The sequence below is a fragment of the Perognathus longimembris genome, chromosome 17 (assembly GCF_023159225.1).
Source record: "Perognathus longimembris pacificus isolate PPM17 chromosome 17, ASM2315922v1, whole genome shotgun sequence".
Taxonomy (NCBI): domain Eukaryota; kingdom Metazoa; phylum Chordata; class Mammalia; order Rodentia; family Heteromyidae; genus Perognathus; species Perognathus longimembris.
The window spans coordinates 17,415,815-17,443,294 of record NC_063177.1 but is presented as its reverse complement, the minus strand read 5'-3'; the positions used below and the strand labels follow the sequence as shown (position 1 = coordinate 17,443,294).

At 41.1% G+C, this 27,480-nt stretch overlaps 1 protein-coding gene, 1 long non-coding RNA gene and 1 other non-coding gene across 3 annotated transcripts in view; 1 reads left to right on the top strand and 2 right to left on the bottom strand.

Moving 5' to 3' along the window:
• The window catches only part of Vps53 (VPS53 subunit of GARP complex), a 124,545-nt gene that overhangs the window by 37,183 nt on the left and 59,882 nt on the right, over positions 1-27,480 (top strand). The window contains exons 8-11 of the mRNA XM_048367241.1: positions 11,635-11,713; positions 15,222-15,365; positions 15,755-15,897; positions 17,877-18,018. Of these exons, the coding sequence (XP_048223198.1) occupies positions 11,635-11,713; positions 15,222-15,365; positions 15,755-15,897; positions 17,877-18,018 (508 nt within the window). The remainder of the gene's footprint in view (positions 1-11,634; positions 11,714-15,221; positions 15,366-15,754; positions 15,898-17,876; positions 18,019-27,480) is intronic.
• Positions 13-1,495, bottom strand: LOC125366499. The gene is made up of 3 exons (XR_007213850.1): positions 1,423-1,495; positions 736-1,194; positions 13-261 (listed from the first exon to the last, which is right to left on the bottom strand). It is a non-coding gene; the product is annotated as an uncharacterized LOC125366499 (long non-coding RNA).
• Positions 23,374-23,479, bottom strand: LOC125366657. The gene has a single exon (XR_007213944.1). It is a non-coding gene; the product is annotated as a U6 spliceosomal RNA (small nuclear RNA).

The window sequence follows — 27,480 nt, the reverse complement described above, 5'->3', positions numbered from 1 at the left end:
TGTGTATATGACTCAGTTTTCCATGTGTGAAGGAAACTGTTCTAGTTAGTTCTTTGCAACAAACTACCACAACACATGTTAGCCTAAAACAATTACTTTGCTTATGGAACTTGACCTGCTTTGGTGTGAACAGTTAGTCTGTGTTCCATGCAGCATCAGTTGAGGCAACTGAAGAGGGGCCTGTCCCACTCATATGTCTGGCATCTTATGCACACTATCAGGTAGGGGGCTCAGCTAGTCTTTGAACTCCGATCCTATTTTCTTCCCTGGGATTCTTTTTTTTTTTATTAATTGGACATAATTTTTTTTTCAAGGTGTTGTGCAAAGAGGGTGCAGTTACATAGTAGGGCAGTGTGTACATTTCTTGTGATATCTTATGACCTGTTTTTCTATCCCTTGTCTAGGTCAGGTTGACATATATGCAATACACAATGTATCAAGAACATATACAGTATTGACAGACTTGGTCTCTACTGTCTCTCCGTCTGCCTTTGTTAACAGTCATATATCAGGGAGATCATGCCCCTTTGTTTTCTGTGTTCTAGGCTTGTCTCACTCAACATTATTTGTTCAAGTTCTGACCATTTCCCTGCGAATAACAGTATTTCACCATTCCTAATCGCTATGTAGTATTCCATTGTGTATAAGTACCATATTTTTTGGATCCATTCGTCTGTGGAGGGGCATCTGGGTTGTTTCCATATTTTGGCTATTGTGAATTGTGCCGCGATAAACATTCCATGGGATTCTTGAGCTTTCTCATGCTAGGATGGCCAGGTTCCAAGAATGAGCATCTCAAGAGACTCTGGCTTGCAAGTCATATAGCTTCACTTCTGCCACAGTCCCAAGTCCATCAAGATTCAGGAGGAAAGAGTATGTCTTCCCCTACCCTGTCTAATGGAAGGATATAAAGTCAAATTGGTAAAGAGAGCATGTGGGAAGGGATATATTGCTGTGTCCATCTTTAGAAGATACTTTGTGCCTCTAGAGCTTCAGATATGACACAGTGATGACTTTCTCTCTAACCTTATTCTTTCCTACCACCATGACTGAGTTTTCATCCTAGATTCAGATCCAGTAAGAAAGATGAGGATCCTAAAAGGGGATGAGGATTGGAAATTCAATGCCCTTTCTTATTAGAAGCAGTAGCAGGAAGAACACCAGAAGATGAAACAATGGTTGGCAAACCATTACCTTTCTTTTTTTTTTTTTTTTTTTTTTGCGCCAGTCCTGGGCCTTGGACTCAGGGCCTGAGCACTGTCCCTGGCTTCTTCCCGCTCAAGGCTAGCACTCTGCCACTTGAGCCACAGCGCCGCTTCTGGCCGTTTTCCGTATATGTGGTGCTGGGGAATCGAACCTAGGGCCTCGTGTATCCGAGGCAGGCACTCTTGCCACTAGGCCATATCCCCAGCCCCCCATTACCTTTCTTGAAGCACAGTACATATGAAGAGGGCCCTTATCAGCAGTTGTTTTTAATTCTGTCTTAAGAAGACCTGACTGTTGTAGTCTTCTTCTTCTTCTTCTTCTTCTTTTTTTTTTTTTTTTGCCAGTCCTGGAGCTTAAACTCAGGGCCTGAGCACTGTCCCTGGCTTCTTTTTGCTCAAGGCTAGTACTCTGCCAACTTGAGCCACAGTGCCACTTCTGGCCTTTTCTATATATGTGGTGCTGAGGAATTGAACCTAGGGCTTCATGTGTATGAGACAAGCACTCTTGCCACTAGGTCATATTCCCAGCCCTGTTATAGTCTTCTATTCTACATTTTTTGTTTTGTTTTTGTATTTACTATACAAGTAATACGTACATGCACTTCCTTTTATTTAAGAACAGTCCAATATGCAGATGACACATTTCCTCAAATGCCATTATTCTTCCTAGATGTAGTAGCTATCATCAGTGTAATAGATAGCCCTCTAGACTTTGTGCTGTGTACTTTTATAAATCTGTAGTTTTGTTATGTTCTTCTGATAATGCTTTTTGTTTTCAACCCCACACTGTATTTTAGGGCTTTTTTTCCCCACATCAATATTTATAGATCTGTGTTAGCTTTTTGTCACTGTGACAAATACCTGAGTGAAACAACTTAGAGGAGGAAGGAGTTATTTTGGCTCATGGTTTCAGCTCCATTTATTCTAGGTAAGGCAGAACATAATGGCAGGAAGCACATAGTAGAGCAAAGCTGCTCACCTCATGGCAACCAAGAAAAAGAAGAAGGCCTACGCTAGCTGGCTTTCTCCTCCTTCCTCCTTTAGTTATTCTGAGCTTCTTTATAGTTAATGTTCTCAGATACCCTCCAGATATCAGTCCAATCAAATTGACAAGCAAGGACCTACCTCATTCTGTGCATAGACTGCCATAATGCACATTTGACAGATTCATATGCCAGGACATTTATTTCTAATTTTTAAAATGTACCTCTTGGACCAGGAGTTTGGCCTAGTCGTAGAGTGCTTGCCTAGCATGCATGAAGTCCTGGGTTCAATTCCTGGGTACCACATACACAGAAAAAGCCACAAGTGGTGCTGTGGCTCAAGTGGTAGAGTGCTAGCCTTGAGCAAAAAGAAGCCAGGGACAGTGCTCAGGCCATATTACCAGCCCTGTAACCATTTTTGTTTGCTCTTTTTTTTTTTTTGCACTAGACCTTGTACAAAGAAAATATTTGCTTTGCCACTGAGCTCAGCCCTATTTCAACTACTTTTAAGTGTGCTGTCACTTAATGGCATTAAGTACATTCATATCATGTAGCCATCACTTTTCCTCATTCCAGACTGGGTACCCATTCAACAATAACTCCTCATTTGTTTCTCTCTCCAATTGCAGTTGTACTTTCTGTCTCTATGAATTTGCCTATTCTTGCTACCTCATATAAGTACAATCAAATAGTATTTCATCCTTTTGTTTCTGGATTATTTCACTTAAAATAATGTTTTCAAGTGTATTCATGTTTTACATGTCTCCAAATTCCATTCCTTTTAAGGCTGTTTCATTGTATGTATAGTCCACAGGCTTTATCTGTTTGCCTGTTGATGAACATTTGGATGATGCCACCTTTAGCTACTGTATTGCAAAATAGGCAATGTTGTTGCTTTGTATTCATTGCTGTCTACTAAGAGAAGCAGACTAGCTGACTTACTTTTGTTTAATTTTCTTTTGCACTGGAAACATTTTGAGAAAGGACATGTCTTTTTTATTGGTGTTGCTCTGTTTTTTTCTTTTTCTTTTCTTTTTTTTTTTTTTTGGCCAGTCCTGGGGCCTGGACTCAGGGCCTGAGCACTGTCCCTGGCTTCTTCTTGCTCAAGGCTAGCACTCTGCCACTTGAGCCACAGCGCCACTTCTGGCCATTTTCTGTATATGTGGTGCTGGGGAATCGAACCCAGGGCCTCATGTATGCGAGGCAAGCACTCTTGCCACTAGGCCATATCCCCAGCCCCTTATTTTTTCCTTCTTTGAGTTATCTTTGTAATATTTTTCCCTAGTTTCTCCTTGTAGAATTCCTATTACATGAATATTGGATCTACTTCCATGTTCCTTATTTTTTTAAGGAAAAATATTTTCCATCACTTTATCCTTTTAGTCTGAATTCTGAAAGGATTCTTCAACTCAGTTTTCCTGTTTTAATTTATTTGTCCCTTGTGCCCGTTCTGCTATTTGGCCCAGCTGTTGAACTTTTATGTAACAATCCAGTTTTTTAATTTCTAGGATTTTTAGCAGATTCTTTCTTCCAGCTCATAATAATACCCTCTGTATCTTTCAGCGAGTATAAATTATTTGTGTTTGTTTGCCTGTTTGTCTAAGATCTTGAATTTTTGTGCATAGTGACTCTCTTGGAGATAGCATTCTTCACATGCTTTGTGACTCTCAGTTAACCGCTTATTTTAATTTTAGGTATTCTCTGTTAGTCTCATCAGAAATACACTTTACTGCTACCGATTGCCATCTGCTAATGGGGAAAAAGTGGGAAATAGAGCTTAGCTAAGTATGCCACACAGATATTTTTTTTTCTCTTGAGACAGGTTTTTTTTTTTTTTAATAGTCCAAGCTGCCCTTGATTCACAATCTTCCTGCCTCAGCCTCACAAATTCTAGGATTAGAGTTGTTTGCTACAGAGCTACTAGGTGGGTGTGCTAGAGAGTAGTCTTCTGGCCTTGGAATCTCCTTGGTCCTGAATGTTGTTGGCACCTCTGGCCACTGCTGAGGTTCTCAGAACCAAGAGTCCACACCCAGTGATTGAGTGAACATTCAAGGTAAACATGCAGATGTGGATAGTGGCTTAGATACCCCTATGGTAGGAGTCTATCATATATCACTAGTGGTTGTCCCAGGACCCTTCCTACTCCTGGTATTCATCACTCCATACCTTTCCATTTTGAGAAGCTTTCTTAGGCATTGATTTCCTTCTTTAAGGAGTCCTCAGAGTGTCTAGTGTACTACCTTTTTTCTTGCCTGGTTTTGGACTTATACTCAGGTTGTTTGGGGTTTTTTTTTTTGTCTTTTCTTTAAAAAAATAATTTCTAGGGCTCTGAAGTCAGAAGAGAAGACTAAGCATGAGCTTAGTCTGCCATCTTAGTAGAAATGCCAAGGAACTATAAGGAATGTCTTGGCAGAGTATTAGGAAATCACCACCCTTTCCCTCATCCTTCCTAAACCCTTCACACTTAATGCTGGCTTGTTGCCATATCAGAATGGGAAGAAAGCAGCCAAGAAAGCCCACGCATAGCACTTTATGAGCTGCAAGAAAGAAAGACCCTTGTATGGAGAAGGCAGACCTGCTCTCAGTGAGTGAGGAAGAATAAGAAAGACACAACTGGCCTGTTTTCCTCATTCATTTAGTCTTTACTTCAACTATCTAGCAGACACTTATTACGTACTTTCTATATCCTAGGCTCTGGGATGGAGAACTGAAGTCATAAAGGTAAATAAGACTAAAAAGTTTACCATTTTTGGATGGAGAACAAAGAAGCTAAGAGAATGTTCCAGCAGGAATTTAAATAAGTTGAAAGGCTAGTCAAAGACTTGCCTCTAAAATAGGTAATACAGTTATAGGAAAGATCTACTTAGATCTCACAAGAGGATTGATATTTAGAATATATAGATTTCCTACAAATTAGTAAGAAAAGGATAAACAACAGACCTATAGACCAAGCACATAAATAGTCACTTCAAGTAGGAAATACAAATGGCTAATCACCAAATGGAAAGAATGCAAATCTCACTAGTTCTCAAGAAAATGAAAAATTTAAAGAACTATATACCTCCCTTTCCTTCCACCTGAATGGAAACTGATGGTATGTGAAGAGTATGAACAATTAGGTACTCATGTGTGACACAGATGGTGTTATTGATAGATAATAGCCATTTTAGAAAGCAAATGGTCATATGATCCAAGTCCTCTGTGAATGCTAAGCACTCATTCTTCCACTGAGCTACATCCTTAGTCCCATTAGACACTCATCTCTTCAAATATTTTTTGATTTACAGTTGATCAGGTTAGTACAGACCATAGGTATAATTTCTTTAATTCATCTGTCCACCAGTGGGTGCTTAGGTTATGTTCATATCTTGGCTATCGTGAACAGTACAGCTATGAACCTGGGAGGGCAGATATCTGTGACAAGGGGTACTGCTTTCATTTCCTTTAGGTATATACCTGAAGAAGGGATTGGTGGTTCCTGTAGTAGTTTTAAATTTACTATTTTCCCATAATGGCTGTATCATTCTACCCTCCTATCAGTGTTCTAATCTCTATACCAGCACTTATCTTCTGTCTTTTTAATAGTCATCCTAATGAGTATGAAGTAATATCTGATTGGGACTTTGATTTACATTTCCCTGATGATTAAGTGATATTGAACACCTTTTTCACATATTCTTTTGGTCTTTTTTAGGCCTGTTTGGGGAGAATGTCTACTCAAGCCCTTTGCCCACTTTTGTGTGTGTGTGTGTGTGTGTATGTGTGTGTGTGCTGTTGAATTATATGAGTTCCTTTTATGGTGCTTTGGACATTAACACTTTGTCAGATATATGGTTCCCAAATAGTTTGCCCCTAAAGGTACACTTTTAAATTTGAAGAAACTTTATGATCAGAGTTAGAAGGACATTCTATTTTTTTTTAAAGAGTGAGTACACAGTATTCTCTCTATTGTTGAGTCCTCCAAACATATTATTACATGTGGAGTACAAACATACATTACCGTGTAGAGCTGCAAATGCAGGAAAATGTACTTTTTTAGTTCACAACCTCTTTGCAGTATTTTTTTAGGTTAATCCGGAATCTGCTCCTTAAGTAGTACTCAAAAGGAATGCAATATGAGAAAGCTTATTTTCAGTGCTTGACTACAATAGTTTTTAGAGGTGCTAAAAGTCTGAGAAATGTCCAAACTTCTTATTTTTAGCATCATTTCTGGTGAATTTTCCTCCTATGTTTACATAGCAATGGTAGAACCATCTGGAAGTGATAGAAAGAGCTGTTTGTATGGAGGGAGGAGAAAGCCAGGAGAGTTACGCCCTGTGCATTGCTGCAGTTTAACCTAATATCTTGCTGTCTATAAATCGTAGAAGTCACAAGAAAGGTTGCGTTTTAAAGTCTCTGCCTGCACATTTGAAATATGAAGTTCATGGGTCTTGATTTGCAGTTTCTTCCAACTACCCCCTGGCAATGCCTAAATGTTTAATGTAGCGTTGAAGGAAAGATTCTTTTTTTTCTTTAGTATCTTTATATTTCAAATCCTTTTGGCTTAAGCATATTCATAAAAGCAAATGTTTTTAGTCAGTCAGTATTTCCTGAGAAAGAATGGAAGATTTTGCAGTAATTTATTTTGAAAACCTTGAACTAAAATGTATTTTTCAGAGCAATGCCTAACCTCTCCAAAGTGAGAGAAGCTTGGCAGGTTGAAGTGGGTGGGTAGAAGTGGGAGGAGGGAGGGAACAGTGGTCACATGGTGTAGTGAAAAAGATCTAAACCAGGGAAAGACAGGCCTGTCTGGCTGCTTGACAAATTCTTTTTTGACCTCTTTCTCAGTTTAAACTGTGAGAACTATCCTATCTTTGGTGATCTCAAAAACATTCTTTGGAATCCTCCAAATTAAAAGCATCCCTTGGAATGCCCCAAATTTCTAAGCTGAGATTCTTTCTAATGCCTTATTAGAAATGTCACACCTGGCTCAGTAGTCATTCTGTTCAGTATGACTGTGTATTTCAAAGTTCAGTCATTTATTTGGGGACTGTTGAGGGCATTTTCTTTGGGACTGTCACTCACAAGACGAAGTGTCAGGGTTACTTATCTACAAATGCCAAGATACTTTTCACAATTTAGTGTCCCTCTGCCACTACTTATGAAAAACCAATAACAAATTGAGCAAAAGGCATCTTTAGACAAACCCTGATGTCATATAATGCTGAGAATACAAGAGACCACTTGTTAGTTTTCTGTGCAGTGAAATGAATCTTCTACTATGGCTAACCAACTTTGAGTAACTATCATACCAAAGAAGAAACTGACATTATTTGGATGGTAGGATAATTTTTTTTGTCCAGTATTGGGGTTTGAATTCAGGACATTGCACTTGCTAGGCATACTCTACTACTTGAGCCATACCTGAACCCGTAAGGAAAAATACTTAACTTCTTCTGTTCTTTTTGAAAAAATTTTAATTTTATTGTCAAGGAAGTACAGAGGGGCTACAGTTATATATGTAAGGTCATGAGTACCTTTCTTATCAAACTTGTACCTTCTCCCTCATTTTTCTCTAATTGTAGCAATGACTAGGAAATCATGGTAGTTTAATTCATGTATTTGCTCTACTGACAGTCTTCTTTGATCTATCATCTCTATGCAACAGGGCCTTTTCATTGTTAGAAGATCTAAACCAGGGAGGAATAGGAACTGATAAATATTCTCTTAAGTCTGTTGACTTATTTCTAGCATCCTATTTAGGCTATTGATTGTTGTGTTAGTTTTTATCACTGTGATAAAATGTCTAAGAAAAAAAAACGTAAAAGGAGGATGATTTATCTGGCCACTAGTGGTGCACGCCTGTAATCCTAGCTACTCTTGAGGCTGAGATCTGAGGATCGCAGTTGGAAGCCAGCCCAGGCCAGAAAGTCCTTGAGACTTTTATCTCCACTTAATCACAGAAAAAAAAAACAAAAAACTAGAAGTGGTGCTTATCTCAAGTGGCAGAGTGCTAGCCTTGAGCAAAAGGAGCTTAGGGACTGCACCCAGGCCCAGAGTTCAAGGCCAAGGAACATTAAAAAAAAAAAAAAGTGGAAGATTTGTTTTGGCTTACAGTTTCAGAGATTTCAGACAATAGCCTCTGGGCTTTCTGGCTGAGCCTAGGTATGGTGAAATAGACATCACTTCAGGGAGCATGTGGTGGGCACTTCACAATGACAGGAGGCAGAGAGTCGGGGAGGGTTGAAGAGTCCAAGACATGATATACCCTTCCAGGGGATACCTACCTCTATGGCCTGCTTCTTCCCATCAGGCCATCAGATTATGAATCCATCAACAGATTAATTCATTGAGAACTAAGTGCCCTCAAGATCCAGTCACCTCCCCAAAGTGCCACCAAGTGGGGACCAAGCTTTTAACATGTGAACCTTTTAGGAGAATACTTTATATCTGAACCAACAATTGTACAGCTGAGAGTTCATATGTCACCCTGAAAATGCCTGAGATTGTGGTTTGGGTTGATAGATACCAGCGGTAATATGTACAAGGGAATGGTTGCTTTTTTTCATGAATCTCCATGAGAACCAGTATACTAATGGAAGCATTTATAGGCACAACTTATTCTTCTGTCCCATCAAATATACATCCTACTTGCAGCTGCCTGTAAAGGTGAATGCTGTTGCCAGCTTACACTAGAAGATGAAGGTTGGAGAATAATCAGTACCAGAAAGGACACTGAAAGGCATCTAGAACAGGCCTCTGTCCTAACCCTTATGTGTTTTACAACAGTTCTTAGTTGTGGTCCATGAAGAGGGAGTGACATTACCTGCAGTTCACTGGTGATACAGCTACATCTAGCCTGTTGCAATAAGAATTCTGAACATGAACTGAAGACCATTACAAATTTGGAGTCTGGCCCTCTGTCTTTTGTACAGTGACAGCACCAAGCCTTATTGTGGGTTCTGGTTGTCCTCTCAGTCATCTCAGTGTCAGAGTCGGCAGTATCATAGAGATTGGAAGTGGTAGAAGTGGCATGGGGGTGACAGAGACAGAACTGAGTCTATTGGAGTCCTTGTGGTCAACAGCAGCCCGGAGCACCTGAGTATCTCTAACCAGGGCTGACACCTTACATGCAGGAATTGTCCCCTTGGCTTACAAAGAGCTGATAGTCTCTATGTCTTTCCAAGAACAGGGTAGGATCTGAGGTCTTGAGCCTGTGGAAGCAATCTAGTATCATGGGATATAGCTGCTGGCTCATTCTTTGAGAGTCGCAAGATACCTTGAGATACAGTTTCATGGAGGCACATTCTTTCTTCTATCAAAATTCACACTCGCCAGGTGCTGGTGGTTCACGCCTATAATCTTAGCTACTCATGAGGCTGAGATCTGAGGATCACGGTTCAAAGCCAGCCAGGGCAGGAAAGTCAGTAAGACGCTTATCTCCAATTAACCACCAGAAAACCAAAAGTAGAGCTGTGGCTTAAAGTGGTAGAGCACTAGCTTTGAGCAAAATAGCTTAGAAACTGTGCCCAGACCCCATGTTCAAGCCCCATGACCAAAATAGATAGATAGATAGATAGATAGATAGATAGATAGATAGATAGATAGATAGATAGACAAAAAAGAATTCATAGTGAAGGGAAGTTTCCCATTCATTGTCTTTTGAGTGAGTTGGGGTGGGCAGCCCTGATTCTGATGATGTGCTATTCTAGCACATTTTATCTTGAAAACTAGCTTAACAAGCTATAAACATGACTATATAAAGTACTTGAAAAAGTTTTGAAGGCAGTGGGAAAACCCTGCAAAGTATTTGGAATAGGCATAACTATAACCAGGATGAAACATATTGTTCTAGGTCATGCCTATCCCCTCATTAACAAAATCATATCAGGTTGCCAGGTATTCTGTAGTAGCCAAAGAAATCATGGGTTTGAGTTGTTCACTATTTCTAGAAACTTTATAAAGTTAATCCAGAAGTAGCAGGGTGGAGACCAAGCAAGAAACCATGCTATTTTATGGTGCATTTGCCTCAGGATCAGAAGATGACCAGCTGCCTCAGAGCTGGGCAGGCAGCTGGAGGAGAACTTGAAGGATAGGACTGACCAGTTGCAGGTGTGCAGTGCACTTCTAGCTGCTTCTCCTCTCTCATTCAAGCCACAATATTTCTTGAGTACCTGTGTAGGCCATCATTAAGTATTTTTCTCTCTTTGCTGACTGGTTGTGCTTGCAATTCAGTCTTCCTGTTCACAACATCCTGAACTTAAATATTCACTCAGTGGCCTTTCCTCTTGATGAACAGTTCTTTTGATCATTGGGTACTTAAAAAAAAATTAGAGGAGGGGCTGGGAATATGGCCTAGTGGCAAGAGTGCTTGCCTCTTACACACGAAGCTCTTGGTTCGATTCCCCAGCACCACATATATGGAAAACAGCCAGAAGGGGCGCTGTGGCTCAGGTGGCAGAGGGCTAGCCTTGAGCCGGAAGAAGCCAGGGACAGTGATTAGGCCCTGAGTCCAAGGCCCAGGACTGGCCAAAAAAAAAAAAAAAAAAATTAGAGGGGAGGGGAATTGGGGAGGGGGGAAGTAGAGAAAAATGAGGGAGGAGGTAACAACTTTGATAAGAAATGGACTTACTACCTTACATATGAAACTGTAACCCCTCTGTGCATCACTTTGACAATAAATAAATAAATTTTAAAAATTAGAGAGTATTCTTTTTGTTCATTTCTTTAAAGGCTAATTTGATCTTTTGTTTTGTTTCTGGGTTAAAACAAAAACAAAACCCCCAGTTCCACTGTGAGACAGTCTATAACCCTCTTCCTATTTTGTACTCTGTGGAATAGGAAAGCAATTTTATACCTGCAGTCCAGAACAGACTGTGTTTGATTTGGTGCTGTGGTATAACATTTTCCTGACGCATAGCTATGCTCACTGAAAATTTGTAGAGATGAACATTCATACCTCACAGCAGGTGATAAGTGTTCTAGAAGAACTATGAGAATTAGAAAAGCCAGGTAAGGTGGCTCATACCTATAATCCTAGCTACTTAGGAAGTTGAGATCCGAGGATCACCATTTGAAGCCATACTGGGCTGGAAAGTTCATGAGATTCTTGCCTCTAATTAACCACGAAGAAACTGGAAGGAGAGCTGTGGCTCAAGTGGTAGAGTGCTAGCCTTGAGCAAAAAAGCTCAGGGACAGCACCTAGACTCTGAGTTCAAGCCCCAGAACCGGCACAAAAAGAAAAAATAAACAAGCGACAACTAAAGATTTATGCTACAAGAGTAAATCAGAGTCCAGGATCCTAGTCCTAAACCTGCTACAAACTAATGTGTGACTTTCCTTATCTAGGTGTACAGCTTTGGGTGATAGTCTGGGCTGATCTCTAAAGACGTCAACAGTTCTAGCCACTTTACATACAAGTATGTGAAAATTGAGCCAGGCATTAATATGTTCCCTTTTCCACACAGAGTGAAGGCTGCTCAGACTGAGTTAGGACAGCAGATCTTGGCAGATTTTGAAGAAGCTTTTCCTTCCCAGGGAACCAAGGTATTGTTTTGCATTTTCCTTGCAGGCTTTAGATATTACCCCATCCTCTCCATGGTTCATGGTCGCTACAGTAGTCCTTTAAGCATATTCCAGAAGTTTTCTGGCTGTGTCAAATTAGTTGAAGTTATTGAGATCACCCTTTATTTTAAATATCCCCAAAAATTGTCATTCCAGCATAAAAAAATAAGGATTTGTTTTGGTTTAATTTATGTATGTCAAACCTTATATTTTGTCTGGCCTGTAAAGCCTTTTTGTTTTGTTTTGTTTTGTTTTAACATGGCTGTGTTTAAATTTTTCAAAAGTCTTCAAGCCACAATGTTTTTTAGGACTGTTATGTAACTTATTGGTTTCAGTTTGGTGAAAACTACTAGGAGGAGTGTCGGGGGCTTATGTAACTCTCAGAGAGAGACTCATTTTTAATGATCAAAATCCTGTTCTTCAGAATTAATGCCTACTTTGATCACTTGTGGTGTATGGCTGTTTGTATTTGTTTGCAAGGCCTCAAAGCTTTCGTTTGTGAGCTGTTGTTTCTACTTGTCACATCTCCACGCTCTCTCTCTTGGCTGTCACTTGTGCTGGGTAACTGCGATTAACTCCATCTTTCACATTCTTGTGACACATGTCATCCCAATGCTTCACATGAGTCAGGGTGGGCAGAAAGCTCAGAAACTCTTTCAATAGAAAGAACCCTTGAAGGTGGAGGTGACCTGAAGCATCCAGGCCAGCAGCCTTCCTCGCTCTGTTCTGTGGGTAGAGATGAGGATATATATTCATTTAGGAGCCAAGGCCCATTTCCTGGATCTGCTCTATAATTCAATAACTGGAAATATTTTAATTTTTTTGTCCTCTCTAAAAGAAACTTAGGAAGTAGGCGTTGGTGGTTGCCCTAGCTTTGGGAAATTACTTTCTTTCCCTCTTTCTTTCTTTTCTTTTCTTTTTTGCCATTCTTGTGGCTTAAACTCAGGGCCTGAACACTGTCACTGAGTTGCTGCTGCTGCGCTGCTACTGCCTCCTCCTCCTCCTCCCCCTCCTCTTCCTCCTCCTCCTCCTTCCCCTCTTCCTCCTCCCCCTCTCCCCACCCCCTCTTCCTCCTCTTCCCCCTCCCCTCCTCCTCCTCCCCCTCTTCCTCCCCCTCCTCCCCCACCTCCCCCTCCTCCTCCCCCTCCTTCTCCTCCTCCCCCTCCTCCTCCTCCTCCCCCTCCTCCCCCTCCTCCCCCTCCTCCTTCTCCTCCTCCTCCCCCTCCTCCTCCTCCTCCTCCTCCTCCTCCTCCTTCTTTCTGCTTAAGGCCAGTGCTCTACAACTTGAGCCACAGCTCCGCTTCTGACTTTTTGGTGGTTAATTGGAGATAAGAGTCCCATCACCCAACTGGGAGATTTCTATAGGCAACTTGCTCCTGATTTTAATGTCTTCATATTTTGTGGTTGTTTGCCAATTAGCAGGTATTTGTTTGTGAAGCACTTTTCTTTAAGAAACTCATCTTCCTTAATCACCTGGTGTACCTCAGGGAGGGAGTAGACATTAGAAAAACATTATTTCTTTTGGCCACTGAGAAAACCAAGATCAGAGAAGCAAGGAAGGATTTTAAGTCTGATTGTGACCATTAGTCTCTTCCTAGACCAATCTGCTTTTCTGTGCTTTACTGCCCCAGATCACTTCTGAAGACTTCAGAAGATGTGAGCGAAGACCATCTTCATTATTTACCAATGGCCTACTTTGTAGGTTTTCTTCCAGGTCCCACCAAGTCAGGAAAAGTTAAATGCTTTTCTTTTATGCTCTGCCTCCCTCTCCCCCCCTTTATTTTGCCAGTCTTGGGGCTTGAACTCAGGGCTTGAGCAAATCTCTGGCTTCCTTCTACTTAAGGCTCTCCCAACTTAAGCCACAGCACCACTTCTGGCCTTTTCTGTATATGTAGTGCAGAGGAATCAAACCCAGGGCTTCATGTATACGAGGCAAGCACTCTACCACTAAGCCACATTCCCAGCCCCTCCCCCTTAATTTTTTTTTATTGCATTGTAAAGATGATTACATAAGTAAGGTAATGAGTACATTTATTTTCGAACAGTGTTACCCCTCCCTCGTTTTCTCCTGCCCCCCCCCAGCACCCCTCACCCTCTCTGCCTCCCTATTCTCTGGCTGAGTGACTTGATGGGGCTTTGTTGTTACTGTTAACTTTTTTTTTAAAAGGCTTTGTGTTTCTGTTACTGTTTTGCAAATGGATCAAGATACTAAAATAATATATTTCCATATTTTTTGTAAATGAAAATTTCTGAACTTGTAGGACTTGGCCTCCATGGCTTCTCTATCAGATCAAACAAGTGCATCCAGATTCCAGAGCTGAGCAGCCAGCCTAAGATCCACTCAGTCTGGAGTAGGATGCATGTTAACAGTTAAGGTCTCTAACAACTGACTGGACACTTGTGAAACACTTGGGCTTTAATTTAGATGGGTAGCATTGGCCAGAATTGGCCAAAATTCATAATAATAAAAATTCAGAAGAATCTTAACCTAATTCAATCCCATTACTTTTCGGATGATGTTGAGCAACTTCTCCAAAGCTGGGGATTATCTAGCTCAGTCATGACTAAATTCCAACTGTTTTCTGTACAAGCAAGACATCATTTGCCCACATTTGTTCAGTGACCAACTAGACAGAAAGGCTCAGTGAGATGGAACTATCTTTGGCTGTAACAGAGACTTTCATCATGATGCACCCTTGCAGCCCCAGTTCTCTACCACTGTTCTTTTCAGTATTTCACCTTTGGCTGCTGGGTTCTTAATTATCAATGCAACAAGGCTGGTGGTTGAGAACCTGGTTTTTTATGTTTATTTTGTTTTTTGTGTATGCCGATCATGGGGACTTGAACTCAAATCCTGGGCACTGTCCCTGAGCTTCTTTGCTCAAAGCTAGTACTCTACCACATGAGCCATAATTCCACTTCTAGCTTTTTGGGTAGTTAATTGGTCATCAAAGTCTTATAGACTTTCCTGCCTGAGCTGGCTTCCACTTGTGATACTCAGATCCTCAACCTCCTGAGTAGCTAGGATTACAAGTAGAATGAGCCACTAGTGCCTGGCCTAGTTTTATGTTTTAAAGCTGCCACCTTGTTTGAGCCTTTAAGAACAAGAAAGGTAGCGTTTGTTAGGGAAATGTGGCACAACAGAGTTTCTAACATGAGAGCTACTAGCACTCTGACTCTTTAGGCCTCTCACATTTTTGCTATTTAGATAGTAAGATTTCCTGTGATCCTAGCTGGTCCTGTTTTCTACATTGCCTAACTGCTGACTCACAGAATAATTTTATGTTGGCTACTGTGAGACTATCTTAGTAATTCTTTCATTGAGGAATAAGTAACTAAAATATCCTTGCATAGTAGAAAGAGTGAGTGTCCAGGGAGAGGGAGTAATAACAATAAGAGAGAAACAAGAAGCAGCAGCTGTTAAAGACCATGATATCTAAAGGTTGTTTCTGGTGTTTGAACTGGTGTGTGTGTTTTTTTTTTTTACTAGAGGCCAGGTGGACCCAGCAATGTCCTGCGAGATGCCTGTTTGGTTGCTAATATTTTGGACCCAAGAATCAAACAAGAAATCATCAAAAAGTTTATTAAACAGCATCTGTCAGAGTATCTGGTACTTTTTCAAGAGAACCAAGATGTAAGTACTGACCAGATGAGGTCTGATGTAACCCTTGAATTTTATTGAGAAACAGTGTTGATGAATCTAATGGTCTATGCTTTGTTACTATACCTGTATGATAGTACTGATTGTTAAACTGAATTGTAGGGACTGATATTACAGGTCAGTGATTCTGAACCATTTTGAGATCACTGTCCCTTTGGAGAAAATCTTCTCCCCAGCAAAGTTCACCTGTACATAAAACTTTTCAGGAAATTTATAGACTATTGTTAGACCCTAGGTTAAGAACCTCTGGTTCAAGTAAATAAGGGTAGCCTTTTCTTGATTCTGTGTTTTTTGCTTGTCTGACTAAACTATCATCACTGTTTCTAAATATTGGGATGGTTTTTGTTCCCCACCCTCCTGAGGTCGCCTGGCTAGACAAAATTGATAGACGCTATGCCTGGGTGAAACGCCAGCTTGTGGATTATGAAGAGAAATATGGCCGGATGTTTCCACGGGAGTGGTACATGACTGAGAGAATCGCCGTAGAATTTTGCCACGTGACAAGGTAAATTGCAACTCACTGTTGGCTCTGGTGCTGATTAAGTTTTCAAAACCAATCCTCTGGCTCAACTGTATAGACTGGACACCACAACCAGATTCCACAAAATTCTACCTCTTTACCTCATACCAACTGTACCCCCAACCTCAGTTCCCTGCTTGGCTCCAGACCTCTTTTTTTTTTTTTTTTTTTTGGCCAGTCCTGGGGCTTAGACTCAGGGCCTGAGCACTGTCCCTGGCTTCTTCTTGCTCAAGGCTAACACTTTGCCACTTGAGCCACAGCGCCACTTCTGGCCGTTTTCTATATATGTGGTGCTGGGGAATCGAACCCAGGGCCTCATGTATATGAGGCAAGCACTCTTGCCACTAGGCCATATCCCCAGCCCCGGCTCCAGACTTCTTAATGGCCTACTTTACCGACCAACCAATAGTGACTTATCTCTTCCACAACCAGGCATGTGAGAATGCAGGCTGCAGGAGACCAGAGGTTTCCAAAGCCAACCAGCGATCCATCCCTGTGAGCACCAGGATCTGCTTTTGTCTCCATTACTAGTAGTGCTGCTGCCAAGCTTTTATTGTTAGAGTTTTTGCTCATGTCCTACAGATACATCACTCTCAGATAAACTTAGAGGCTCTTTGTTTGATTTTGCTCTTTATTTGTGTGGGAAGATGATGACAGCTTAGTACTTTTTTTTTTTGTTTTTTTTTTGCCAGTCCTGGGCCTTGGACTCAGGGCCTGAGCACTGTCCCTGGCTTCTTTTTGCTCAAGGCTAGCACTCTGCCACTTGAACTGCAGCACCACTTCTGGCCATTTTCTGTATATGTGGTGCTGGGGAATCGAACCGAGGGCTTCATGTATATGAGGCAAGAGCTCTTGCCACTAGGCCATATCCCCAGCCCGACGGCTTAGTACTTATCAATAACTCAGCCTCTCACTCTTCCCTAATAACCTATATTCTGAAACAGAACACCTCCACAGGGAAGAAGCAGCCAACGGTCTACATGTCACCTTTAGCATGGGCATTCTACAGTTCATGGGTCCCAGGTCTAGGAGAAAAGATACCTATTGAACTCTGGAAGATGTAGGACTTTGTCATTCAGAAACCCATGATTTCATGAAATTATATAGGAGATATATATATAAATATTTTTTAAATACTAGATAAATGCTTCATGGTGTCATTAATAAATTACTGGAAGGTTTGAAGATAGTAGTAGTAACCATATTATCAAATTAATATGAAAATCCCTTTTTAACTGGTACATAATTTTACCTTAATTCTTTTTTTAAAAAATTTTTTTCTGTGCTGGTCCTGGGACTTGAACTCAGGGCCTGGACTCTGTCTCTGAGATTTTTTGCTGAAGGCTAGCATTCTACCACGTGAGCCACAGTTTTGCTTCTTATTTTTTAGTGATTACTTGGGGTAAGAGTTTTATGGACTTTCTTGCCCAGGCTACCTTCAAACTGGGATCCTCAGATCTCAATCTCTTGAGTAAATTACAGGTGCGAGCCACCAATGCCCAGCTTTACATTCATATTTACCACATGTATAATAACCCCTTATCTACTGTTTCATTTCCAGGGCAGAATTCTACAAATAAGCAGTTCATACATCTTAAAATAACTTTCATCACAGTATGTTATTACAGTTGTTCTATTTTATTCTGAGTTATTATTGCTATTCTCTTAGTTTGCTTATAAATGACATTTACCATAGATAAATTCATGTACAAGAAAAATGTAGTACTTGTGAAATATGATGTGTTTTTGTGGTTTCAAGCATGGACTGTGTTCCTGTCTGTGTTCCCTATGGGTAAAGAGGACCATCATAAATTCTATTCTTCAGACCTTATGCTAAGTGGGTAACAGACCTCATGGTTAAAGATGATCGCACATGTGGCTTTTCTACATGTTACCTATTTACCTTGTCCTATTTCAAATGGCCAATCAGTTTGTTTGACAGTGTTTTTATCTTTATTTTGAAGGGCAGAACTTTCCAAGATCATGCGTGCCAGAGCTAAGGAAATTGAAGTGAAGTTGCTTCTTTTTGCAATTCAGAGAACAACTAACTTTGAGGGATTTCTTGCAAAACGTTTCTCTGGCTGTACCCTAGCAGATGGAACCATGGTAAGACCTTCCTGAGGTAGCTGGATGGGAAACCAATGTCTGGGGTAACTGGCCTTTATTTCTCATCCTTTGGAGCTCCAGGATCACAGGTGAACAAGTAGCCCTGTTGTATATGATGAATTGGGTAGCTATAAACTTGGGTCTGTTCTGGGACACACTGGAGTTCTTATCTGCCCAAGAAATCCCCCAGAGGTCGAAAATACTAGAGTAGTACGGGCAGGAGAAGCCCCTGAAGACAAGGGAGGCTGCTAAGCAGGACAGAGCTTGAAAAACCAAAGTGAGCTTTACTTCAGTTTGCAAAGACAATGTTCTTTTGTGGAAAACAGGTAGAGCCCTGTCACAGTGGCAGTTGGCTGATTGTCAAACTCCTTTTGTCTCAAGGGGGTAGCATGGGAGGTGTTTGTTTCTCAGGGCAGCAGGGTCCCTATTCACTTTAACTCCTTCCATCAGGTACAGGCATCCTAGCAGCTGCTGTGCTTTGGGATGGTAGTGGTTCCTGGTCATCCAGGAACCCTCAAACCTTTCTCCTCAGTCCTTTTCCATCTGGTCTTCTTTGTTTGAAGTTTTCTAGCAGAACATTTGTAAATCTCCTGTCCAGTCATTCAGATGCTATCTCTTCTCCTGTCAAGTTGGTAAGAGATTTGCAGATTATAAATCCTGGATGGGAAAATCCTGCTGAACACTAGATCTCTCTTTTCACCTCACTCGTTTGTCAGCTGTCCTCTCCCAATCATTCCACTTTTCTCAGGAAGTTTGTACTCTTCTCCAAACTTCCATGTCCAGATGTCATGATCTGCCTCCAGCCTGCGTTCCATCTCCTGAGAGTGGGTGCCCCATGGCCTTCAACTATGGCCTCTTCAACTAGGCAGTCTGGTCTGGCTGTGGGAGATGTATGGGTTCTTACTATAGCTGATGTTCACCTGAGTTTGGGCCTGCTGTCACCTCAATCTGGGCTGCTAGGGGTCACCCCAACTCTCAGAGGAAGGCCCATGAAGAGCCAGTCATGGCCTCTGGCCTTGTGTACAGCAGGGCATGAGGAAGAGGCCACTGGATTCCCAGTCTAGCTGCCAGCACCCAGCCAAAGACTTGCTTCTCTTTGGCCCCTTGCCTTCTCCTGTGCTGCTTACTTCCAGGACAGAGTTTAAAAATACTTTTTTGGCCACCATTTTGTTAAGAGTTTCAGAATTGCCTATGAAATAAACCAAGGTATAACTTGATACACTTCAATACATGCCACGTTTCATAGAAAGCTAGCAAATGAATTCCTTGGAAAACGATCATGAACCAGGCAGTAAGTCAGCCAGGAAGCCAAGTTGGCCAGAGATCCTGCCTTGTTGCTTCCTCCCTGGCTAATACCTGCCCTCAGCGCTACTCTTTCCCTTGCCAGCTTCCCTGTGTCACACAGGACCTTTTAAACCCTTGATGTCTTAGACAGTGGAACAGAGACAATAATCTTGAAAGTGGATACCTCACAAGAAACACTTGCCACAGCCCAGCTCCTTCCAGCCAAGGGCTGTAAAGCATTGCCTTTGCTCTTTCTTGAGAGCTGCACTTTAGACTTAAGGACAGGCTTGCGTTGTCTGTGCTGGACCAACGCTGTCAAGTTACAGTGTGTCCTGCATGGTGTCCTGCATGTCCAGCACTGAGGGAAGGAAGGAGAGGGGGAGAGACCTGCCACTGCTTCATCCTGTTGCCTCAACTCCTGGCCCTGTAGGCAGGATTCAAGGTAGTCTGGAAATTCAAATGCTTTGAAATGAAAAGCAAATGTCTGGATGTAATTTAACTATATCCGTGTGCATTTTGAGTGACTTGATGATTAGATTGAAGGTGAACAAATTATATTCAACCTTCTGCTGAAAGCAGAGTCGATGAGGTTAGATTTCTAAGACTGCCTCACTGAATTTGAAAGGTCCCCCCCGCTTTTTAAAATAAAATAAAATAAATTTTCCCATTGCGTGCTATGGGATTTCCTTTCCACTTGGCCAGTGCATAGGTTTCCTGTCATAACAGAATTGTCATTGGACTTATGGAGATCATCTTAATATACATGTATACTGGCCTGGTTTTTATTTTTATTTTTGGTCAGTCATGGGGCTTGGACACAGGGTCTGGGGCGCTGTCCTTGGGCCCTTTCACTCAATACTAGTGCTGTACTACTTTGAACCACAGCTCCACTTCTGATTTTTCTGTGGGTTTCCTGCCTAGTCTAACTTTGCACCACAGTCCTCAGATCTCAGCCTCCTGAGTAGCTATTATTATAGGCATGAGCCAACAGCACCCAGCAACTAGCCTGGTTTTTAAAATTATAGAGAAGCTGCAAGAGCAACTTTCTATTTGGTTTTGTTTGAGACAGGATCTTATTATATCCCAAGCTGGCCCCAAACTTGTAATCCTCCTGCCTCATCCTCCTGAGTGCTTAGGAGTACAGGCATATACGACCATACTGAGTTTACAGTTACTTATGAAAGCCTGCATCAAGTATTTCACTCCATGCCTCAGCAAGTGCATTAGGACAGTGGTTAAAAAAAAAAAAAGGGAAGTTCCCAAGACTTTTGTTTTGAATAAAGGAACAATTCTTCCCTTACCCATTGAGTTCACATCAGTGGGATTTTTTTTTTGGGGGGGGAGCAGGGAGTAGTATTGGAATTTGAGCTCAAGTCTCACACTTGGTAGGTAGGTTCTCTACCACTGGTGCAAGCCCTTATACTTTTTGTTTGAGGCCAGTCTCATACCTCCATTTTCCTATCTATGCTTCCTGCCTAGCTGGGATTACAAATGTGCATCACAATGCCCAACTTATTTATTAAGATAAGGGTCTTGCTAACTTTTTGTCCAGAATGGCTTAGAACTGATGTCCTCCTGATCCCCACTTCTTTAGTAGCTAGGATTAAAGGCATGAACTGGCCAGTGTGAAATATTTTATAAATGGTTTTTTGATGCTAAAGGAATTTTTTCTTTCATTTTCCTAAGGGAAGTTAACTTCTAATTTCTTTCTAAGGAGAAAGCAACACAAAGTCAAGAAAGAAAAATGTGAAAATTATAGGCAAGAATGGAAAATCAGGAAAAAAAGACATTTATTTTCCCTCATAAATGAGGATTTTGTGTTTTTTTTTAATATGCTGCCGATAGTTGGGGTTTGAACTCAGGGCCTCATGCCTGCTAGACAGGGAATCTACTACTTGAACCTTCCCCAGCCTAGACATTGTATTTTAAATACATTTTTTTTTCTGAAATTGTTTTAATTTTTAAGTTGAAATACAATTCTCGTAATAAAATTTCACACTCAAAAACTCCATCTTGGGGCTGGGAATGTGGCTTAGTGGTGGAGTGCTTAGAGTCCATTCCTCAGTACCACATAAACAGAAAAAGCCTGAAGTGGTGCTGTGGCTCAAGTTGGTAGAGTGCTAGCCTTGAGTGAAAGAAGCTTAGGGACAGTGTCGAGGCCCTGAGTTCAAGCCCCATGACTGGCAAAACAAACAAGCAAGAATAATAAAAACAAAGCCTCATCTTTTCAATGTACAATTTAAGGATTTTAGTATATTTACAAGGTTTTGCCCCTATGTCAACAGTCTAATCCCAGAACATTTCTGCCACCCCTTAACCTCTATCCCTGGGAAACCACTGCTCTGTTTTTTTACTCCAGATTAACCTCTTATGGACATGTCACATAAGTGGGTCATACCATGTGGGTCTTTTGTGCCTGGCCCCCAGCACTGAGGACAGTGTTTTCCAAGCCTGTCAGTGTTTTGTTATGTCAATACTTCATTCTTTTCTATGGCTGAATAATATCCTATCAAATGGATATGCCACATTTTATCTCTTCATCAGCTAATGAACATTTGGATTAGTCCCACTTATTTACTGGTTTGCTTTGCTTTGTTTTTGTTTTGAAACAGGATCACCCTGTATAGCCCAAGTTGACTTCAAATTCACAATCCTCCTGCCTGTACCTCCTCTGTGTTGGGGTTACAGGTTTAGGACACCATGTCTAGTTGTTTCTGCTTCTTAACTACTGTGAATATTTGTGCATGTGTTTTTATATAAATAAGTTTTGTGAGAATATGCCTGAGAGTATAATAAGACAATTGGAGGATTAACTTTTTGAGGCGTTTCAACACTCTTTTACATTCCCACCTGCAAGGCAGCTGAGTTCCAGTTTCTCCACATTCTTACCAACACCTGTTACTTTCCTTTTCTTAAGTTACAGCCATGCTCCTGATGTAAAGTGGTATCTCAGTGGGGTTTTGATGTTCTTTTTCCTAATGACCAGTGACAGTGAACCTTTCTTCATATGCTTGGGTCAGTTGTGTACACTCAGTAGATAAATCTCCTAATCAAGCTCCTAGCCCATTTTTTAAAATTCAACCTTTATTCATTCGATCATTTATTTATTGATGGATTAAGAGATTTATTATACTTACTCAGGGTAAGTACAGTATCACTTGAGCCATGCCCTCAGTCCTTTTCTTTTTAGTTTGTGTTTCAGATAGGGTCTTATATTAACTTTGCCTGGACTAACCTTGAACTTCAGTCCCTCTGTCTAGGCCTCCCATATAGCTGGTACCATAGGTATGTTCCACCAAGGCTGGTCTTTTTTTTTTTTTTTAAGCATATATGAGTTTTCCAAATAAGAGTTTCATGGTGATATTTCTATGCATGTATATAATAATCCTAATCAACCTCACCCCCTCCATCATTCTCCCTTATACCTCCCTACTTTTGGTTTTCTTTTTTCAGTACTGAAGTTTGAACTTAGGGCTTCATGCTTGCTAGATTGAAGCTCAACCACTTGAGCCACACCTCACATCTTAAAACATTATCAATAGGTTTCATTCATCTATTTTCATCCATTCAAACAAACTACTCCTACCACACATGTTCATCCTCCTATGCTAATCCAGCCACCCTTCCTTGGTTCTTATTTTACTTTCTTTTTTGTTTGTTTGTTTGTTTTTGAGGGGGGCAGGGGACTGGTCCTATGGCTTGAACACAGGGCTTGGGTGCTATCCTGGAAGCTCTTTTCTTTAAGGCTATTATCCTGCCACTTAAGCCACAGCTTGACTTGCAGCCTTTTGGAAATAAGAGTCTTATGAGCATTCCTGCTTGGGCTTCTGGCTTTTTTCTTTTTTCTTTATGGTGTGGGGCTTGAATTCAAGGCTTGGATGCTATCCCTGAGCTTTTGTGCTCAAAGCTAGTGCTGTACCTCTTTGAGCCACAGCTCCACTTTCAGTTTTCTGGTGGTTAACTGGAGATAAGAGTCTTACAGACTTTCTTGCCCAGGCTGGATTTGAACCTTGAATAGCTAGACTGCACGTTGAGTCACCAGTGGCCAGCTTGTTTTTGTTTTTGTTTTTTTTCAATAGAAAACACTTCATGAATTTGCATGTCATCCTTGTGCAGGGCCATGCTAATCTTCTCTGTATTGTTCCAGTGTTCGTGTATGTGCTGCTGAAATGAGCACTCTGGCATTTTTTTTTTCTTTTGGTCAATCATGGGGCTTGAACTCAGAGCCTTGGCACTGTCCCTGAGCTTTTTTGCTCAAGGCTAGCACTCTACCACTTTGAGCCACCGCTCCACTTCTGGTTTTCTGATGGTTAATTGGAGATAAAGTCTCATGGGCTTTTCCTGCCCAGGCTGGCTTTGAACCATGATCCACAGAGCTCAGCCTCCTGAGTAGCTAAGATTACAGGCGTGAGCCACAAGTGCCAGGCTCTGGCTTATTTTTAAGATAGGTCTCACTGACTTTTTCCTCAGGCTTCCCTTGACCCATAATCTTGCTGTCCCCTTCTCCAGAGGAGATAGGATTACAAGCATAAAACTTTATTTTTAACTGGTACATAAAAAACAGAAAAACTGGGCCTCTAAGCACCATAAAATATCTCTATATGTACGTATTCTGTTTAGTGCTTTAATCGGGGTTAACATGTTTGTCAACTCCTGCTACTTCTCCATGGTGAAAATATTCAATCCTCCGGTATAGGTGGCTCATGGCTGTAATCGTAGCTACTCAGGAGGCTGGAGTCTGAGAACTACAGCAAAGCCAGCCCAGGCAGGAATGTCTGTGAGACTCTTACCTCCAATGCACCACCAAAAAGCTGGAAGTGGAGGTGTGGTTCAAGTGGTAGGGTGTCAGTCTTGAACAAAAAGTCCCAGGGACAGGGCTCAGGCCCTGAATTCAAGCTCTAGAACTGGCACCAAAATATAAAGTTAAAACAACAACAACAACAAAACATGTTCACTTCTTTCTCCCAGCTTTTCACATACAGGGTTCATTATCTTGCTTCATCGTTCCTTCCAGTACAATGGTGTGTCAGAACCTATCTTGTCCTGCCATAGCTTAGGAGCTGTTCATCTATTTGAGTTGTCTTTTTGTTTTTAAAATATAGGAGTTCTTTAAATATTTTATCACATCCTATACATCTAATTTGCAAATACTTTTCTGACTTTCTAGGTTTCCTTTTTTCTTTTTTGGACTGATACCAGGGCTTAAATTCTAGGCCTCACATTTTCCGTTGGCTTTGTATACTCATGTGCTATTTCTCTACCACTTGAGCCATGCCTCCAGTCTAGCTTTTTGCTGGTTGTTTTGGAGATGGGATCTTGCAGACTTTGCTACTTAGGCCAGCTTGGAGTTGTGATCCTTGGGTCACAGTTTTCTGAGTAGCATGAACACCAGCATGTAGCTCTCTGGATTTTCTTTTTACCCTCTAGATAGTGTCCTTTGACACACAGACCACATAATTTTTATGAAGTCCATTTTATCTTACTTTTCTAGCTTATGTTTTATATCACATTCAAGACACTCACCCAGTCCAAAGTTGGAAAGATTTGCTTGTTTCCTCCACATGGTATGTAGTTTAGGCTCATTTAGGTTGTTGCTCCATTTTGAGTTCATTTTTGCATATAACGTGTTAACAGAATTTTATATTCTACTTTTCTTAATATGTCATTCTGAAGTCCTTTTTCAAACACTGTGAGACACTCCATATAATTAACCATTCTCTTCTTGTAGACCTTAATATATTGATTTTGCTTTTATAAATAAAGCCATATCAACATTTTTGTGAGCAAGTTTTTGTTCACATTTGGAATTGTTTTCTGACAATGCAAGTGAATTCTAAGACACTACAAAATTTTATACTCCCTCTGTGCTACACTACTTTCTGAATTCTTATAAGTTCTTACGAATGTGATAGCTATCTCTCCCAGCACTGATTCTTTTTTTTTTTTTTGGGGGGGGGGGCAGTCCTGGGCCTTGGACTCAGGGCCTGAGCACTGTCCCTGGCTTCTTCCCGCTCAAGGCTAGCACTCTGCCACTTGAGCCACAGCGCCACTTCTGGCTGTTTTCTGTATATGTGGTGCTGGGGAATCGAACCTAGGGCCTCGTGTATCCGAGGCAGGCACTCTTGCCACTAGGCTATATCCCCAGCCCCCCAGCACTGATTCTTGATATTAAGGGTCATTTGGTTTTTATTTTGATATGTTTGAGATTGATTGAAGCCCCAAATGCCCTGGATCTGCCTATATGGTACAGTCTAGGCTTGAACTTAGAATCCTCTTGCCTTAGCCTGTGTGCTGGGATTGTATACTTGTGCCACCATACCTGGCTTGAATTTTTGTTAACTATCAGTTTCTACTCCTAGGTGTACACCTAAGAAAAAGGAAAAGATTTGTTTATTTAAAAAAAACAAAAACCCACTTATATATGAATGTTCCTGGCAGCGCTAATCACAGCCAAAAGGTGGAAATATTCCAGAAGTCAGTTCATGGCCAAAAATGATCTGTTCATACAGTGGAATATTATCCAGCCTTAAAAAATAAGTCAAGCACTAACATACTACAACACAGGTGAACTTTGTACCACTAAGCCCAAGGAAAGAAGCCAGACACAAAAAGTCTTTTACTGAAATGGATGAGCAAGTCTATGGAGACCAAAAGATGTGGGAAGGGGAGAATTGCGAACCAACACTTAGTGGCCATGGGATTTCTTGAGGGAGTAAGAATCTTCTGGAATTAGATAGTAGTGGTGGTTGAAGAGCTTGTACATATACTAAAACCACTGAATTGTAAATCACTTTTATTGGTAAATTTTGTTGTATGAGCTAAACTGCAACTTTAGGATTTTACAGAATTCGGTAGGCATTGCATTAGAAATCATTTTTATTCTTCAGATACATATCCTGTTCACCAAAACAAAAGTAATATCTGCTCTTGAAAAACTCAGAGAGAGGAAAACATTTGAAAAGAAAGATCTGGGGCTGGGAATGTGACTTAGCGATAGAGAGCTTGTCTAGCATGAATGAGGCCTTGGATTCAATTCCTCAGTACCACATAAAAAATAATAAATAAAGATCCAAGAGTTATCCCCAGTTGATATTCCAGAGTAAGCTTTTGTTACTCCCTGGTAAGCACTAGTGCACAAGACTTTTGTTCTGTTTACAGAACAGAGAAAACAAGGTCCTTGTTTCTGAAAAGGATGCCTTTTTGAAGACTCCTCATCTTGGCAGCTTTTATTCACAAATATTTCTCAAGCTCCCTCTGTATGCAGGGGCATGAAGGTGAGAAATTGAAGCAGATAGGTGCATAGGCTGTTGTAGGCAGAGAGCAGTAGTATATGTCACAACGTGTGGTGGCAGGAGTTGGGCAGGGGTGTGGGGGGGGGCGTGGATAGTAAACAACAGGTGCGCAGCCCTGAGCCTATGAGCTGTACTGTTAGCCAAAGCCTTCAGCTCTTTAAGGACAAACACAGTTAAGCATTTTGCCTCCAGGGAAAGGAAGATGATTAGTCTTAATTTTCAGAGTTTCTTCTTTGTTAATGTGATATGTCCTGCAAGGGCCTGAAGGAGGGATTTGTGTAGGCAGGAATGCACCAGATTCAGAACTGTGCCTGACCAAAGCCAGACTCTTTCACTAGTGAGACAACTTTGGCTGTCCTACAGCCCTTATTGTTTTGGAGGTACTGGAATCCCATGTGATTTAATCAGTGGGATTAACTTGCTATATAAAGAATTTTTCTCTTCCTGTGTGGACTTGAGATCAACAGTCATCATAGCCAAAAGAATGGATTCTTTTAAAATTGAAAATTCATTCAGTTCTTGGCCAACTTGTGGTTTCATGTTCATGAAAGATGTCACCTGAGTACTTGAAAATCTAAACACAAACTAGTAATTCTCAGTGATCTATAACAGCTACAAGGCAAGAAGGAGAAGTGTGGCTTTTGCACCCAGGGCCACTGTCTGCAAAGACTTGTTCTTTTACCACAGCAAATTAATATGAGCAGCAGTACAGCCCCCTTAATATCAGAGGCCACATTTACCCCTTGGGGTTTATATCGTGTATCATGGCATTTCTATGTACAGGGCAATAGCTGGGAGAAGAGAGAGTTGCTCTGTACTTTTTCATTTGTCAGTTGATGGGCCCTGGGCTTTCATTTCCTGGAGAGAACCAAAGAGACAAGTTAAT